Source organism: Panthera uncia (assembly GCF_023721935.1).
Source record: "Panthera uncia isolate 11264 chromosome B3 unlocalized genomic scaffold, Puncia_PCG_1.0 HiC_scaffold_1, whole genome shotgun sequence".
Taxonomy (NCBI): domain Eukaryota; kingdom Metazoa; phylum Chordata; class Mammalia; order Carnivora; family Felidae; genus Panthera; species Panthera uncia.
The window spans coordinates 44,478,967-44,498,326 of NW_026057582.1; the positions used below are offsets into that span (position 1 = coordinate 44,478,967).

At 39.2% G+C, this 19,360-nt stretch overlaps 1 protein-coding gene across 1 annotated transcript; it reads left to right on the forward strand.

Moving 5' to 3' along the window:
• Positions 1 to 1,871: 1,871 nt before the first annotated feature.
• On the forward strand, positions 1,872 to 15,555 carry CNIH1 (cornichon family AMPA receptor auxiliary protein 1). The gene is made up of 5 exons (XM_049612775.1): positions 1,872 to 2,071; positions 6,808 to 6,876; positions 10,800 to 10,912; positions 12,324 to 12,467; positions 14,545 to 15,555. Exons 1-5 carry the CDS (start codon positions 1,991 to 1,993, stop codon positions 14,570 to 14,572), a joined length of 435 nt encoding a protein of 144 aa, XP_049468732.1. The 5' UTR covers positions 1,872 to 1,990; the 3' UTR covers positions 14,573 to 15,555.
• The last annotated feature ends 3,805 nt before the right edge of the window (positions 15,556 to 19,360 follow it).

Here is a 19,360-nt window from a genome sequence, read left to right on the forward strand (position 1 = left end):
GGCAAAATGTGAAAGGGCTTCATACTGCCCCAGCTCCTGAGCAAATTGGTATGACATAGAATGGGTGCTCAATAAACTTTCATTGAAATAGCCAAAATGCTACCCTTGGATGAAGTGGAGGGATTTGGGGTTTCCGTAACAGCAGTTATAGGGGTAGGGGCAGACAAGATTTCTCTTGCCAATTCTCTCCACCTCCTCAGGTGAAATGTGGGACGCCCCTTCTAGAACCAGGGATGGGTTCTTGAAGAGCAGGTCCATTTTGTGTAGTAAGGTGCCAGACATAGTTGCCAGGCAAGGGAAAGATACATTTCAAGTGAAACTGGAGAATAACTTGTTGCCGAAAGGTAGGAGGACTTGGAGGTGTATTGTGATGAAACATCACTTCCCAAAGTGTAGATGGGATTCATTTATACAAACCAGGTTGGATCTCATGGTCTGGCTTCAATAATTCCCCGAAAACTTTTCCTTGACACCAGGAAACTGCATCTGCCTCTCATTAGATTGTGAATTCTCTTGGACAAACATTGTCGAGTGCTTATTTTTTTGCTAAGTTTCTGTGGCTTGTAGTACTGAACATCTTCACTGGGGCCTTCCTTTCCCTCACCACTGCTTCCAGTCAATCAAGTCCTGCTGAGCTTATCTCTCCATACAATCAAATCTGTTCTTTCCTTTCTCTCCCCCCCTTCACTTCTTTAGTCAGTGCCTTGTAGCTTCTTCCTGGACCTTTGCTGTCTCACACTTCTCCAATCGGGATCATGGTACATAGTTGGGCAGTTTGTATACCACAAAATCTGCTTGCATTCCTGTGCCCTAGGGTGGACCTTGTGATTTGCACAAAGGTGCCACATAATCTTGGTGGTATAGACCTGCTCTAAAACAGTAGCTGCTAGCTACATGTGGCTATTTACATTTTAATTAATTAAAATAAGTAAAATTTAAAGTTTAATCCCATAATCATACTGGCACATTGCAAATGCCTAATAGCCACATGTGGCTAGTGGCTACTGTGTCAAACAGCACAGAAAAAGAACATTTCCACTGTTGCCGTAAGTTTTGTTGGACAGCACTGGATAACTCTGCTTCTAAACCAGTCTATACAATTTGCTAGTGTGAATGATCTTTAATGCTAATCTAAATATGTCCTTCTCTGCTAAAAAGCCTTCGATGATTTCCACTTCAATCAGCACCGATCAGGTAGCAGGTGGTGAATCAATTTTGTGGGTCACAACCAGCCTAAGAACAAAACCAAGCTTATAAGGAAGTCCTTCTATGATCTGAACCCTCCCGGACCCCCTTTCTAACTTTCTAACACTGTTTTGTGCCAGGTTCGACTAATTTAAGAACTGCTGGTGGTTTCACCTAAGACACTGAGCTTTTTTTCTTTCATCTCTGTACCTTTGCTCATGCTGAATCCTCTTTTTGGAGTACTGGTCTATCTTCTCTTTGCCTGGACAACTTCTACTCATCACATAAGCCTCAGCTTAAGAAACAGCTACTCCAGGAATCCTGCCCTAAACGCTGCAGAGCGGGATGGATGCCCTTCTCTGACCTTTCATCACAAGCGCAGACTTACCTTAACAGGGTCATAACACTGTAATGATTTAAGTGTTCCTTTCCGGCACTATACTAAGTTCTTTCGGTGCAAGTATGTTTCCCCCCTTTGCATCTCAAAGGGGAAACACAGTGCCTGGAACATAGCAGACACTCATTCAATAAATATTTGTTCAAAGAATAAACGAGGGAAAAAAAAATAAATCAATCAGTTGCGCGGACAATGTAAGTGCATCGTAGACTTCGGCCATCAGAGGGCGCCAGCGCACCTCGGCTGGTGCGCAGGCGCGCAGGGAGGGCGGGCACGGCGGCAGCGGCAGAGGCGGTGGCGGCGGCGGTCGTGGCTGCGGCCGGGGGAAGTGAATGGTTTTACCCAGAGGGCCCTGCGCCGCCTTTCTCCGCTGGCACCGGCGCCGCTCCCTGCTCCTCCTTCCCGGCCATGGCGTTCACGTTCGCGGCCTTCTGCTACATGCTGGCGCTGCTGCTCACCGCCGCGCTTATCTTCTTCGCCATCTGGCACGTGAGTAGCGGGGTCCGGGGGAAGGAGGGCGAAGAGGCGGCGCAGCTTCTTCACGCCCGGGGTCGGCGGCTGTCCGGGCGGCGACGGCCCCCGTTGGTCCGTCCGCACGCCAGGGGCTGGGGCCAAGGCGGGGCAGGCGGCGCGGCCAGGGCTCCGTGCGCCCCTTGTCTGCAGGCCGGGGACTGCAGGTCGGGGAGGAGCCGAGGCGTGTGGTGGCCCCGTGGATGCATCCGCTGTGTCCGCGAACAGGCCGCGCGCGCGCAGCTACTCCTCCCTGGATGGGTGGGGCGGCCGTGGTCCCGCCGGGCCCTGCGGGACAGCGCTTCGCTGGCGCGGACCCTCCGCGGGCCCGGGGCTCCGCGTCTCCGCATCCCGGGGAGATGTGAAGGGCGCACGGAGGCATGCTGCGTGCTTAGCGGGAATGAAGTTTGCCAAATTACTATTATTTAGTCACATTGTATGTCTTTTCGGGTTTCCGCAGGAGTGTGGCCCAAATGAGATAGTATAGCCTACTTTAGATGAATTTCCATTGCTGGTTTCAGCACTTGTTGGGTACTTTTCGAGTAGAATGACTTTCTTTTTTTTCAGATTCTGTTTCCTTGTGAACTTTGATGCAGATTGGATTGATTACTTTGTTGACTGCATCTCCGAACTTTTCCCCTAAATGATACTTTGACCGCCAGAGTTTCTCAAGAGACAGCCTTCTTTTCAGGGTAGCTGGATTTAGTAGAGATAGTTTTAATTTGATTTTGAAAATGCTCAGAAATCTTAAATTTTCCTAGGGCATTTTTTTTTTTTTCTTTTTACTCACATCATGCCGCAGGATTGAAGCACATCTTTACTGCTTCCTGTAAGGAACAAGGAATTTTCCCTGACAGTTCTATAACAGATTTCGAAGGATTCTTGTTTCTCTAGCACAAAATGAGAAGCAGCCTTCTGGAAATCAGCATTCATTAAAACATTTATCTTATATTTGCTTCTGCCGTCATATCCTTTTAGTACCTTTTAGGATATTAGTCTTCATTTGAATGATTGGACACGTTCAGTCTCATGTAACTTTTAAGTCCTGTGTCATCAGCCCTATAACAAGGATTTCTTATGGAACATACAGGGGAAGCGTGATTTAAATAGCGGTGTCTTGTAAAAAAAAATCTCAAAAGTAGAATGATATCACAAATTACTCTCTTTTGCTAAAGAGTGTGATTGTGTATAATTATTTTTTTTATTAAAAAAATTTTAATGTTTGTTTATTTTAGAGAGAGAGGGCGAGCAAGCAAACAGGCCAGGGGCAGAGAGAGAGGGAGACACAGAATCCGAAGCAGCCTCCAGGCCCTGGGCTGTCAGCACAGAGCCTGATGCGGGGCTCAAACTCACCAACCTCAAGATCATGTCCTGAGCCAACTGACTGAGCTACCCAGGAGCCCCTGTTAATAATTATGTTAGAACCCAACTGCTTGTATAGTGGGGAATGCTTACTTAGGTAGGCTGTTAAGTAATTCCTCCCTCAAAATGCTTGTGGGTAGGAACCGATAAATTAAGAGCGTTTTAGTCTCTTTGATGGAAGAACAATAAATAAAGATAATTTCGGATGCAAACTAGCTCCACTTTAGTAAGCCTTTGGTGGACGTGAAATGTGTGATTCCCTTTCATTTGTATATGTGGATTTAAGTCACTTCCTGCTTGATGGATACTTTGTTTTTTGAGATGGTAAGGATTCTGAGAAGAGAACTGTGGATGGCCACGTTTACATTTTGAACCAGGTTGTGTTTAGCTTAAGGAATACCTGAACTGAATTTTTAAAAAAATGGGTAATTTAGTTTCAGCTTTGAAGTGAATATATGTCCGGGTGAGCTAGATAATTTTAAGTCCTGTTACAGAATTAAAAAAAAATTTTTAAGACTTCATTTGTACTCCGCAGTGTACAGAGAGCCTTTCCTTAAGGATTTCTTAGTCCAGAGTATTATACATCCTTTGGGAACAAATTGAAAATTCCAAAATATATAGTTTAATTTTTTCTGTTAACTACATAAGGTTAACTACATAACCTTCAGTTTATCTTCTTAGGTAGTTTTAAGTATCAGAAGACTCATTTGGAAATTTCAGTTAGAAATTCAAAGAATCCTGTTTACATTAACTGTTGTATGGAGGTTATTTTTTGAGTTGATGGTTACATCTCTCTGTTTGGTCCTAATTCATGTGATTGATGCTCTGTAGGGAGTAGAGTTGGGAGCATAGATTTGTTTGAACAAAAATCATTCCAAAGACAGGCATCAAATTTGAAGGTATCCTGAATTGCATAGTTTGGTATCTTTAGGAATATATCTGTTTTGTTTTTGCTCTTGGGGGGAAATTTTGTGAACGTGTTTGTCCAGGCACACAGTAACAAAAGATATGAAAACCACTAGGTTAAGAGTCTTTTCAGGGGCGCCTGGGTGGCTTGGTCGGTTAAGCGTCCGACTTCGGCTCAGGTCATGATCTCATGGTCCGTGAGTTCGAGCCCCACATCGGACTCTATGCTGACAGCTCAGAGCCTGGAGCCTGTTTCAGATTCTGTGTCTCCCTCTCTCTCTGCCCTTCCCCCTGCTCATGCTCTGTCTCTCTCTGTCTCAGAAATAAATAAACGTTAAAAAAAAAAATTAAAAAAAAAAAAAGAATCTTTTCAGAAGAGTTTTGAAAACTCCAGCTTGTAGCACTCATTGCAGTAATGTACTCGTTAAAAGATCCCTTGAAATCACCTGAACAAAATGTCCAAAGGAGTTAGTTTTAAAACATAAGTTTTATACTCTGCTGTTAAATTGGATCTTTGTTATAGGCAAGTAATTTTATTTGCAATGACAGTCCTTATCTTGATCTTTATTATTAAGATGCACTGGGGATGTATCACAACAAATGTCAGGTATTTGACTAATATCCATAAGTAATCAGAAATTAGTATCTTCTAATTGTACATTTATATTTTTAGCATTTATATGTGTTAGGGTTTATTAGCAAAGGCAAATGCCTTTTGGTGAGTTCTGTATTTTTTTAAGCTAGGGCTCTCCACCCCCCCCCCCCCCAGCCTTTCATTCAATAAATATTGACTGAACACTTAAGTATGTGCTAGTACCAGGGACATAGCAGTGAATACAGCAAAAAATTTTTGCTGTCATGGAGTTTACATTTTAATTATTTTTCTTCTATTCGTATTTTACTTATAATTTTTTATTTGATCAGGTTGTTGAGTTTTATAAAATTTTAGAACATTTAAAAAAAAAGATCTTTTTATGAAGTGAAGAACTTTAACGGAAATAAACTAGCATAGTGAAAGCTAGAAGTACAGAACTCCATTGATCACTGGTAATATTGAGTTAACACTGTCTCACATACGAGGATACTATTCCTAACCTACCAGAGGAAGGGCACCAAAGGAAAGGTTCTCTGTCCCCTAGATGACCAGTGACAGCAGCTAAAGCAGCTCCCCCATAAACTTGGTGCTTTTGGCTTCTTATTTTGAGTGGTATGTTGCCCTTATTTTGATTTTTCAGTACATTTTGACTTTGAAGTTATGTGTTAAGTGACCCTAAATGTTATAGCCACATTTCTCCAGATGTAGACAGAAACATTCTTGCCATATATTTTATAAGTGGATGAGATCTTTCTCCCCTATTGCATTTATACCTGTTTGGCTCATCACACCATGAGAAGCTGGTCTTACCTGGGTTACCCTTCAGTTTTTAGTTTGGTGACCCTAATGAAACCACCCGCAAGTGGTAGGAATATGCATATGACACAGAAGGAGGTCAGACTGATCACTTTTATCGTGGCCTTGAACAGGGCTGCTTTTGCTTATATGATGCCTTTAGGTACAATAGAACAAAGTTCTGCTCCCTGTTGGGGCAGAATAATGAGAAGAATCCTCCCTCCTGATTGGACACAGGCTCTCAGTGCAGAGCCTGGTGTAGAGCCCATGACCACAGGAGCACGGGCTGGCTTTGAGCTTCCACCTGGCCCTGGCCTTTTGTCTCTTGCAGAAATTGCATGACAGTATGTGGCGATTTTGGCCACGAAGTTTGAAAATCATTTGGTGTTCCTCTATTCTGAGGCTGTTTCTTGTATTTCCAAATTGAAGTAGGACTTTGAAATGTGGGCACAAATGGGGGAACAGACTGAAGCATGTGAGCCCATCTCTGGTGTCCCACTGAATTCTGTGACCAGAGCAGGGCATACACAAATGATGAAAAATACTTCACCCCGAGGGGCACACAGACCTGTACATAAATACTTCAGTGTGAGAAATGCCATATTGGTGGCATTATAAAGTCCTGTGCTATGTGGATATTAGAGTGGCATGCAGTTATTTTGGCCCAAGGGAGTCAGGGTAACCTACAGAGAGGAGCCAACATAGGAAGAGGGTTTTTATAATGAAGAGTTTTTGTAAATAGTTGTGGGTGAAGGAAAAAATAATCTCAAGAAGAAAGAATAAGTTGAACAGAGGCACTGAAAAATTGAAAATTGAAGATATTTATTATAGTAGTATAAGATCATTTAAATGATACTAATATGAACATGTTTTCAGTTATTTAAATCTGATTCTGGTTATTAGCACATAGTGAATTTACTGTAAATTGGTACATGTAGTATACCCTACTTTTGCTTTTGTTTTATTAACTGAATTTAATTATCATTTGATGATGGGGCAGGTTTGTGGCTGTATTGCAATAAAGTGAGAGGTCCTAACTATTTTAATTTTATTTTAGATTATAGCATTTGATGAACTGAAGACTGATTACAAGAATCCCATAGACCAGTGTAATACCCTGAATCCTGTAAGTTACAATAAAGGATTTTTCTGTAGATTTTTAACCTGTTTTTGCTTTTAACTTGATATAATTTAAAAATGGCCAATATTCTCAGTAGCATGATATAGTTGTACTTTTTTTGAGTAGGCAGAATTTACAAAAATTTCTTTTTCCTGCTTGACTATTCTGACTATTATTAATCTGCTGGTGATCTTGTCAGCTGTCATACTAACATTCTTCCAATCTGCTTTTTACATTGTCGGCCAAAGACAATTGAAAAGGTCAAAAAGATTAAAAGAGTCAAAATTGCATTAAAGGTGTGTACTGCTTTTTAGTTTAATGTTTTAATGCTACATTCATTTCATGGGGAGGGTTAGGGCATTTGTATCTGTAAAGTGTTCTGTTCGGTGTGCTCATTTATATGCCTGTTGAGGTTTATGATTTCATGAAGTTTCTTACTTTATGCAAATGTTTGCTTGCTGGCCCAGTCAAGTAGGGAAAGCTGTTAAATGCTTATGCATTTCTGAAATGTTATAGCCATAGGCACTTCTATATTACATTATTTGGTTCAGTGTTTGAAAGTTGGTTAACATACAATGACTTTAATAGATGGTAAGGTTATTCTTATGTTGTGACTTACTGTGAGGTAGCCCGGAAGTGGAGTCTTCAGGAGCATGTCTACTTTTTTTTTTTTTGGTTATGTCTATTCTGGAATTAATTTTTCACTCTTTTTAGGTGGATAGCTCTGTCCTTAGGCTCTGGACTCATGCTGCCAGAATTTTATGGATAATAATTTATGTACAAATGTCTACATAGTTATTTCTGGTATATATCCACTCTCAATTTCTAAAACAGCCTCGTCTTACACTAAGTTCTGAGCTCTGATGGATTTAGTTATAATGCGGATCGGCTCCATTGTGCTTAGGGGTTTTTATACATATTTTTTGACTTCATTTAGTTTCCTCATTTAGGAAGATTTCACCTTTAGCCTGTAGGTGTGATTTTGCCTAACTGGTCAGAAACTGAAAGGTTGTTTGAAAGCAGTGGGTACGTCTTCAAGAATACAATAATACAATAATTCATCTTTAAAAGTTACTTAATGAAGATGAAAACTTGTGTAGACTTGAGTTGTATAAAACTGTAAGGCACTAGCATGCTAGAAGGATTTTTTGGGGGAAAGATCTATAAAGTTAGTTTGCTACTTTATCATTGTTTCCTAGATAAATATGAGTGATGGAATAGATTTCTAGCTTGTCTTTAAAGAACTGCTACAGTAAGACTATTTAGGGACAATTAACAGTGTTAACTTACTGGCTCTTTCTCTGCTGTTAGGAAACAAAAGAGGAGATGAGTCTGCTTTCTCATTGGAAAGTAACAATGATCATTGTAAAATATTTTAACCCACTGTTGAAACTAATTGTTACCAAGAAATTAAGAAACCAAAATTTGTGTATTAATGACAGTTTATTAATAATATTCTATCTTCTTTGGCTTCTCATTACTTCAAATAACCAAAAAATGATGAGGATGAGAATAGCTGAAATCAGATGAGGGCTTTCCTGGGCACCAGGCTCTGTGCTAAGCATCTCTACTTGGGATTTTTCTTTCAGTGCTTGTGACAGTCCTAAAGGGTAGGTGTATTGTTATTCTCATGAATAGGAGGATAGGCTGAGGCTTAGCCAGGTTGAAGCACTTTACTAACAAGATCAAACAGCTAAGGTAGAACCAGAATTTGAACCCAGACCTCCACATTTTTAAGTTCAAGCTTCGGTGTTTCCCTAATTTATTGTAAATTTAAGAGGGACTAATTTCATTTTTACATATAACGTGTGATTTCTGACTCTTCTTCATGGAAGGAAATTCTCGCCTTAAAAAGATAACTTGCTTGGGACACCCCGATGCGGCATAGATTGGGAGTTTTTATACCAGCACAAGTTGCATTCTGGGTAGGGTGCCGATAATTGGCTTGCTAGCAGTGCATCTGACAGTTTTCCCTATTTAAAGTTTGTTTTGACAATTCTGCCAAAGTATGGGGGAAGACAAATATTCTATGTTAAAATGTGAACCTTAACTAGAGAATGTTACGATTTGCATGTTAAGTATTATCATTTCAGCCATATTTGTGTGAGGAATTTTTTTCTGGATACTAGTTTTTGTGTAAACATTGGTTCCTAAATGGAATAATTTTTGTGCCACTTACCAGGAAATTTCACCATTAAAGAATGATTGGAGTGGGCTGGTTTTTGTAAGAGATGTGTAATAAAAGTGTCTGGATTTTTTTGAGATGAAGGGAGTGTGGCATTGTTTCATATTAGAACTGGAAGAGTTGCAGATTATCTTTATTATCCCTCTTACTAAAGTCTATTGTTAAGAGCAGTAGAGATCATGCTTTCTAAATCATTTTCTCCCCATATCTCAGTTTGGAATTGTAGGATGAAAACTTGGATGATTTGTATTGTTACCTATCACTTGGCTTTAAAGAGCTGAAGTACTTATTATAAGGAAAAGAAAAATCCTGTAATTTACACGAGTATTATAAACAGCTCTAGTGGAACTCCTAATATAGTGTATCTTTTTCTTGGTCTGTCCTGGTTGTAGTCTTTGTGTTTCAAAGATTTCCTGTGGATCTTTTCTTGTTTTCTTGCAGATGTTTAATTTTGATCTTAATTAAATGGTGGCTTACTGGTTCGTGTTATTTACAAGTTTATATACATACACAGAGTTTATTATATTAAGTTTGTAGAAAATATCTGGTTAGTGGTATAGATTAGTTGGTTTTACTGAGATTTCATTTAAAATATTCATGAAAAAACTTTGTTTTACAGTTTTGAAATGAAGAAAGTGATTTGGGAGTAGTAGAAAGCAGGCTTGAATATGTAGTACAATTGCATTGTTTCTACAGCAATGGTTTCCTTTCAGTAAAGATCTGCTGATGTTGAGGATTCATATAATTTTACCTTGATACGATGTGAACATCTGAGAAACTGGCTTTGCATTTGTGACTCATAGGAAGTCCTTGGCCGAAACTTGAAATGAAATGTTTGGGACTTTAAATAAGAGTCATTAGGCTGAAATCTTTAGGATGAGAAAGGCAATTAAAACTAAAGCATGAATTCTTGGTTATTTTATAAAAAGTATTTCTCTTCAATTAATTTTTCTCTACAATCAAACAAATTATTTTGTTTTTGAGTTCTGAGCTTCTACTGGTCTGCTGTGCCTGTAGTAGTTCATTGGAAAACAGGCTTAAGAGAAACGGGAAGGCCATGTAAAATCAGAGCTCAGGAACTAGGGAAATTTCCAATCTTATGGTTCAGAACTCTGTCTTTTCCCTCCTACATTGCAGAATGCACATTGTTTGCATCTGTGTATATTAGTGTTCTTCCCCCTATGACTGTGCTGAGATTATTGGCTTTTGGCTTTCCGTTGAAAAATGACTTTTGTGGTAATGTGATGTGGTTTGCTAAATATTGTATATGTAGCATTCCTGGTTTCTGTTAAAAGCTTTAAAACATTAGTGTGTAAAATATTCTAAAGGGAACTTTTGTTTTTGTGGATTTTTTTTTTTTTTTGTATCATGTTGCATGAGATCAGATACCTCATTTTTATATTTTTATCATTGTTGAATGGTGGGAAGTATTCCAAGTGATTAGCAAATAACTGAATAGTCTGGGTGGTAACTTTGTATAATTTAACCTGTTACTGTAAGAATTTGAATTTTAAATTTTAAGTTCTATTTATTTTCCTAGCGCAAGCTATATCATCTGGTCAGTTTGCTTCTAATTCTGCTTTTGGTAAAAATTTAAATATGGAAACAACACTTAGCATCTTTCATCCCTGATTCTAAGAAAACAGTGATTTTGCATTATGGGAACTTGGTTGCCACCTGCTTTCCAACAGCATTTGACTTAATGCCAAGGCATTTTGATAACTGCCTTGTATTTTTCTTCCAGCTCGTACTTCCAGAGTACCTCATCCATGCTTTCTTCTGTGTCATGTTTCTTTGTGCAGCAGAATGGCTTACGCTGGGTCTCAATATGCCCCTCTTGGCATACCATATTTGGAGGTAATACAGATATATTTCTAATACTTTTCCTAATTATATCTTACTTATACTATGGTTATCTTACATGCTAGTCACCTAAATGAAAACTGAAAATTAGTTGGCATTTATTTTAAGTTTATTTCGGATAGAGAAAGAGACAGAGTGTGAGTGGGGGAGGGGCAGAGAGAGAAGCAGGCTCCAGGCTCTGAGCTGTCAGCATAGAGCCCAACGTGGGGCTCTACCTCACTGACTGCGAGATCATGACCTGAACTGAAGTCAGGTGCTCAACTGACTGAGCCACCCAGGTGCCCCAGTTAGCATTTATTTTAAAAATCAAGTAGATGAACAAATAGCTGTTTAAATACCTTTTATGGCACTTACTTTGTTAATCTTTAGAAGTGTTTTTCAAAAAGTGAGGTTTAATTTGGATACAGTTATGTGTGCAACTCTGAAGCCCTATCCCTGTCTGTTACCCCTGCACCTCCCAAGGAGAGCAGTGATCTCTGTGAACTTGAATTAATTTTGCCCATCTTTGAATTTCATATAAATCAAAATGTACAGTGTGTTTAACTTCTTTCTCCATTTTTACTTTATGATTTTAAATTTGGTTGTTTATAAAATATGTTCATATTTTATAACTTTTAAGGTATGTCAGAGCTACATAATAGAGTTAGAGGTTTTTTGTTTTTTCTTTAATAGGCACGTTAAAATCTCATTGCTCTTCATTTTAGGAAATAGGCTGAAAAAGTGTTTAGGAGTAAAGTGATACCACATCTGTGACTGAGTTTGAAATAGTTTTTTTTTTTGAGAAAAACATGCATATTTGGAGCTAGAACAAAAAAGAGAAGGGTAGAGCTGTGTGGTTAATGTGAATATCTTGGTGAAGTGTTCTTTTCTGTAAGTCTAAAATTACGTTAAAAGAAAAAGTTAAGAGAAAAAAAACCCTTAATTTTTTATAGTTATTGTTCTTTTTCTTGTATTTATGAAAGTATAGGGCAGACCAGATGTGGCCTAAATAACTGTCCTGTTCTCATTTAGGGGCTTATTTATTTATTTTAAAGTTTATTTATTTGGGGAGAGAGAGAGTGTGCACATGTGCACGCACACGAGCAGTAAAGGGGCAGAGAGAGAGGGAGAGAGAGAATCCCAAGCAGGTTCCAGTGCAGAGCCCAACACAGGGCTCGATCCCATGAACCATGAGATTATTACCTCTGCCAAAATCGAGAGTCAGATACTTAATTGACTGAGCCACCCAGGCGCCCCTAGGGGCTCTTGTTTTAAAATTAAGATGATAAGAGGAAAGAACTCCACCCTGGAACTAAAAGCACTCTTCCCTGTGTGGACTGCCTCTCATTGTAACAAATGTTATTTGAGGAGAAAAACCCTCCTTCCCGTCCTTTTTGGAGTGGCTAATGGACTGTGTTTATTGCAGGTATATGAGTAGGCCAGTGATGAGTGGACCAGGACTCTATGACCCTACAACCATCATGAATGCAGACATTTTAGCGTATTGTCAGAAAGAAGGCTGGTGCAAATTGGCTTTTTATCTTCTAGCATTTTTTTACTACCTATACGGGTGAGTTTAAAAAAGAAAATGAATATATGATTTCACTTTGCTGCCTAAAAAGTTTGTAGGCATTACGGTCTTAACACCTTAAAATCCACCTGAAGAATAACTCAGCGTCTTGAATGGTGGTAACTGCTAATGGCACAGTGCACACCAGCAAATGCACACACGTTGAATATGAATAAACTGGTACTTGTCGGGTGTGCGGTCAGAGTCAGAAAGTTTGGTCAGGGGTGCTGCTTCCTAAGTTTTCAGACACGGTAATCCTCATTGTCTGTGCAAAGTGATGGCATTGAGAAGATTGCAAAAAAAAAGTGTGAGTTTGCCAAAATGTTTGTGCTTGGCTTCACCATGTCTCTTGCCATGGTGTTTTACTTTGTATCATTCTTTACAAACTGTATGCTCTGCCCTTTATTTTATGGCTTGCTTCATCTGAATGGGAGCATGAAAGAAACAGGTCTTTCCTATGTGATGGTGCAGCGATCGACTCCTCTCCCTTTATAGCCATGATGGACTGCATCATTCCTCTAGGCCAGCAGTCCTTGACCTTGGCACTGTTGACATTTTGGACTGGATAAATCTTTGTTGTGGGGGCTGTCCGTGCATTGTGGGATGTGTAGCAACATCCCTGGCCTCTACCCAGTAGATGCCAGTAACGCCCGCTCTTCTGCAGTCACCAAAACCAAGAATGCCTCCAGACAGTGCCAGATGCCCTCTGCGGGGCGCAGTCAGACCTGGGTGAGCACCACCGCCCTAGGTGTACTGGAGATGGAATAAAATGGCTGCTTATTAAAATGAGGGAAGGGGCACTCTCACATGTGGGATTGTATTTCTTTAAACTGCACCAGTATACTTTTCTCATCTTTTATTGATATTCAGCCAGAGAGAACAGTTCCAACTGATTTCCAAAATAGGAAGAAAGTTGGCCATGTAAGATGGAATTGTATTCATTAAGCTGCTTTCTTATTCCCTTTTCTTTTTGTTACTGGAGAACTTGCTGAGTATTAGATGGTAGGTTTATATTCATGTTTCTCTTTACGTTTTATGTTTCCATTACGGAAAATGATGAATGAAGTGCTAGGCTGAAATTCATGGAAAAGATATGTTTATGCTTTTAGAGGTTATACCTGTGAACATGAGTATCCATTAGTGCATCTACAGACGTTCATTTATGAAACAGAGATAGTGAATAAGTTCTAAACAGCAAAATGCCATGTGTCATTTTCATTTCCTGTTAGTTTTCATTTTTTCAGTTTCTTTAACAAATAACTGGAACAGTGCTGGCATATAGTGGTACTTGAGACATATTTGTTGAAAGAAAGAAAAGAAATGAATGATTGAATAAATGAGAAAATCAGAGATGTGCACTTGTGGGCATGTGGTGGCTCTATGTCGTTTCATTTCTGCTTTAAGTCGTTTGTCAAGTTTGCTCAACTCTTTGCTTTGTATATCCAGTTAGAGACCCATGCTTTGGAACCATGCCTTTCCCACCTTACTCTGGTAGAGTTGGTCTGAATCAAATGGTTATTTTTTATTTTGCTCACTTGAGCCCTTTTCTTTTTTAACCCTCTTGCTGTTGCCTAGAGCCTTTCTCTGATGGGAAAGTTCCTTAAGTCACCATTCCCATCTGTAAAATGGGGATGATAATGGTACCCAACTCCTAGGACTGCTTGGAGGATTCAGCGAGGTCATGTACATAAAAGACCTAGTGGAGGGCCTGGCATGAAGTGAGCCCTTGTGAGATGCTCACTGCTATTATTAGACGACTCCAGAGCAGTGCACTGTTTGGATGGCTTCTCTAAGCTCTGATCCCCTATTAAGCTTTCAGCTGTGCTGTTCTGTTTGCTAAAATTGGAAAGAAAATAGGAGACAACCACTGCACAAGCACTGAGCCAAGTCCTACCTTAGGCAAAAGTCCATAAATGCAAATTAAGATTGTCTCGTGAACTGGTCATTGGTCTTTTCATTTTCTGTGGTGGTGTGATACCATAAACTAGTTGGCTGTGTAAAGCAGACTCAACTTTTTAGTGCTTTTTGTTTTTATAATTAGGAACGTTTGAATTAATAGGCTTTTTCTTCTTTTCAGCATGATCTATGTTTTGGTGAGCTCTTAGAACAACACACAGAAGAACTGGTCCAGTAAGTGCATGCAAAAAGCCACCAAATGAAGGGATTCTATCCAGCAAGATCCTGTTTCCAAGAGTAGCCTATGGAATCTGATCAGTTACTTTAAAAAATGACTCCTTATTTTTTAAATGTTTCCACATTTTTTTGCTTGTGGAAAGACTGTTTTCATATGTTATACTTGGATAAAGAATTTAAATGGAATTACGTATAAATTAATATAAAATGATACCTCTGGTGTTGACAGGTTTGAACTTGCACTCCTTAAGGAACAGCCATAATCCCTTGAATGATTGCATTAATTATTGACTATCCTTAGTCCATTGGAAGCTTTTGTTTATAGGAACTTGTAGGGCTCATTTTGGTTTATTGAAGTGCCATCTAATTATAAATTAGCTGTAGATATCAGGTGCTTCTGATGAACTGAAAATATATATCTGACTTGTGGGAAACTTCATGGGTTTCCTCATTTATCATGTATGTGATTATATATGGACACATTGACAAAATAAGAAGAGTGGGATTTTCTCCCCTTCAACTTGAATATTATCCCTGTATATTGCATGAGTGAGAGATTTCCCATTATTTCCATCAGAGTAATATACTTGCTTTAATTCTTAAGCATAAGTGAACATGATATAAAAATATATGCTGAATTACTTGTGAAGAATGCATTTAAAGCTATTTTAAATGTGTTTTAATTTGTAAGACATTACTTATTAAGAAATTGGTTATTATACTTAATGTTCTAATCTGGTGGTAAAGGTATTCTTAAGAATTTGCAAGTACTTTAGATTTTCAAAACTGAATGAGAGAGAACATTGTATAACCGTCCTGCTGTTCCTTTAGTGCAATACAATAAAACTCTGAAATTAACTTATTTTCAGTGCATTGTTTTAAAGATTACAAATAGCTATTTCTTACACTTGCTTAATCCATAATAAAGACATATTACTGTCAGTTTTTAAAAAAACTAGTAGAGTATTACATTGTGTGTGTGTGGTTTTTTTTTTTTAATACTGTGCCCAGATCTAAAAAGAATGTTTAAAATTTTTTTTTTAACATTTATTTATTTTTTGAGACACAGAGACATAGCATGAGTGGGGGAGGGGACAGAGAGAGAGGGAGACACAGAATCTGAAGCAGGCTCCAGGCTCCGAGCTGTCAGCACAGACCCTGATGCTGGGGCTCAAACTCGAGAACCACAGAGATCGTGACCTGAGCGAAAGTTGGATGCTCAACTGACTGAGCCACCCAGGTGCCCCTAGAAAGGAATGTTTTTAAATGGCTAAACACATTACTCTGTGTTGTCACTTGACAAGATTCATAAACATTGATGCCACAGCATCATCATTTTTTGTAACCAGTTTAAAAAATTGTGGCATTTGAAGTGTTAACTTTGTTTTTCCTTTTTGACACAGCAGGTTTTAAGGAAAAATGACTCGTTAAATTCATTTTTGCTGCTGCTTGTAAGGCAGGTAAACTATGGCATGTTTTTGTAAGAATTCTTGTGCTTTATTTGGAATGAGGTAGTTAAGGCAATTGAAGATAGTGTAAGTGATTCAGAAGTTTCTTTTCTTTTTTTTTTTTTTTTAATACTTATTTTTGGGAGACAGAGAGACAGAATGTAAGCAGGGGAGGGGCAGAGAGAGAGGGAGACACAGAATCTGAAGCAGGCTCCAGGCTCCAAGCTGTCAGCACAGTGCCCGATGTGGGGCTCAAACCCACAAACTGTGAGATCATGACCTGGGCCGAAGTCAGATGCCTAACCAACTGAGCCACCCAGGTGCCCCATTTTTTTTTTTTTTTTTTCAGAAGTTTCTTAAAAGATCAAAGAAAGAAAACCAGTATCTAGAAATTCCACTTAATAATCAAGGGAGTTTATGGATGAGTTTGTGGAATTCGTACTCTAAGAGTGCCTTGAATTAGATGCTGGTTAGTTAATCCTCTGCTAGCGAAAAAATGCTTCTCCACCTTTGAGAGTAGCCGTTAACATTTTGGGATTGCGTAGCAGGGTGAGTATGTGGAAGAAGAGAATGTAGAGCCAGAAGAGTGAGAACCAAACCATTTCATAACGAGACAAGCTTTAAAGACCTGTGTTTTGGGGCGCCTGGGTGGCTCAGGCGGTTAAGCGTCTGACTTCGGCTCAGGTCATGATCTCACGATTCGTGGGTTCAAGCCCGGCATCAGGCTCTGTGCTGACAGCTCAGACCCTGGAGCCTGCTTCAGATTCTGTCTCTCTCTCTCTCTCTCTCTCTCTCTCTCTCTCTCTGCCCCTCCCCTGCTTGCTTGCTTGTTCTCTCTCAAAAATAAATAAAGACATTAAAAAAAAAATTTAAAGGCCTGTGTTTTATGGTCTGAAGGACACCTCAAGGGAGGTGAACTGTTGGTCAGCTCATGCAGAAAATTATTTATTGACCTGTTGCTAGGTACTAAAGATTCATGCTCTGAGTTTGAGCAGTTTCTAATCCAACTAATGATGTCAGCACCCACTCCTCATTTTTCTTTCTGGTTCACAAGTACTTTTGATCATGAGGGACCTTGCCGAGTCCAGATAGGTTTCCTGGAGCTGTTACTTTGGCATTCCTGTCAAAGTCTTTTCACAAGCCCTTGCTGTCTCCTAGCAAGTGCTACTTTCAAGTATTAAGAAACCTTTTAATCATGTTTTCCTGATTATTCTCCACAATTCTGCAAGGTTTAATTAAGGCTGCAGTTTGTGGAAGCCACCTTCTCATGCTTCAAAAATTAGATTTGTAGTCCTTAGCTGATTCCTCAAAGGTGACGTGACTGCCAGTAAGGTTTACCCTTCTCAGGAATAGGCTGTTGGTTCCTAGGCATGGAGACTGTGCAAAGATTGAGTGCCTGGAAGCTCTTGTGATATCTACCCGTCTTTACCTTTTCCAGTGTTTTAGGAAAGTAAATTACTTATGAAGAGAAAGCAGAAACAAGATCCCTGCACAAGGCAGTCTCCTGCTGGCTCTTGTCCTTGCTCAGACTCCAGTGTGTTCCCCCCGTTTTATCTGTTTCAGCAGTCCTAGCCTTCTGTTATTCCTGCAGGTCCAGCTGCGGCCTAGTTAGCCTGGCGGCATAACCCTTCCAGCTTTTACCAAACTGCTCCCTGTGCAGTGACCGCTGTTTACTTAGGTAATTTTTTTTTTTGCTTTGTTACAGTTACTTTTGCTATTATGTGGTTTGATTTATCTTTAAAGGGTTTTCCACCTTTCAGAAACCATTGTTGAATACCACTGTGCTGTGGTTTATATCTATACTGACAACTCTTTGTTGCTGTGGGTACTACAGATTCTCCTGAATTAAAAGTCTTATGTAATAAATGTAGTCTATTTAGCAGTTCTTCTTTAGAGTAATAATATTATACCATGGAGTATGTCCCTTTAGTACTAAGGAAGTATAGGTGTAGAAACTTAGTAATGACGTTTGATGATTTTCACAATTGTAACTGGCATTTCCCACTTCTTGTCCCATGGTTGAGGAGAGTTGGGTCCCAGGCTTTGGACAAATTGCTAATTTGTTTGAAGTTTGAGGGTTGTTTTTCATGGGAAGGGGAAGTGATAGGAAATGACCAGACTTTTGACATGTGTCGGGTATTACGAAAGAATTTGAGAAGCCTCTTGGATTACATCATTAACTCCCTGACCTAGTAGTCAAGTTCAGATACCCAGATAATGGTCTTTCACAAAGCAACAAAGTACATGGAGGCTTGCAGTATGTGTGTCGTTTTAAGCCTGTTCAATATATTTAAGCCTGAGGACCACTCTTGCTAATAGCCCTCATAGAGCTCTTCTCTACTCTCCAAATCAACATATTTTGAAAATATGTCCAGTGTATGCATAGAAAGGAAATAGAAATGTAGAAACACTCTAAAAGTATGAAAAAACTTTCCTTGCTACATTTCTCTTTTCTTCCAATTATGTATTTATGAACAGTGCTCATGGAATATTCTTGCCATGGTACAAATAATGATTTCTTTGCATCTCTTACACCCTGCAGGAGTGTGAGCTTTCATTTTAGGTGTGGCTACGTCACAGCAGTGTGACGTATCCACACCCCTCCCCCCCCCCCCCCGGTTAAATAATATGTATTTAAAAGTATTCATGTAGTTTACTTATTTATATATCATTCAACACTCACAAATGTGCATCCCTCAATAATCAGTTGTACAGTATAATTGTAAGTCAAATTTTGACATCAAAAATATTTTAAAACAGCTCTATTCAAAGAGGAAAGATAAAAATATTGATACCTGTCTAGCATTGTTCCTAAAAGTATGCAAAGTATGCATATTCATCCTTTGGGGAAGCTACTGTTAGTCTCAAATTATTTAAACTCTTGCTCAAACCAATCACTGATCTGTGGTCAGAGCAGCAGCCAGCGAGTCTTTGGTACCAGCAGTATAGCTCGGAAGATGACTCTGAACTGATACTTCAGAGTGATGCCAACAGAAAAAAAAAATGTGGCTCTATTCCTGGATCTGTTGAATGGCTTTCTTAGAACAATTTCACTTTGATTAATTAAGAGTCCTAAAGCTAAATATCTAAAAGGAGTAAACAGCTCTGCTGCCTGTACTGCTTTTGGGAAATAGTGTCAGCCATATAAAGTGACTGCTCTGTGGGACTGAAGGTTTTTTTATCCTACGTTAATTTTAGTAACGCGCATAGTGGACGTGGAGATGTAGAGAACGTGGTCACATGGATAAGAAGTTAATTTTGTACAGTGCTTTTTCTAAACATTGAAATCTCTTTGCTTACCATGTTCATATA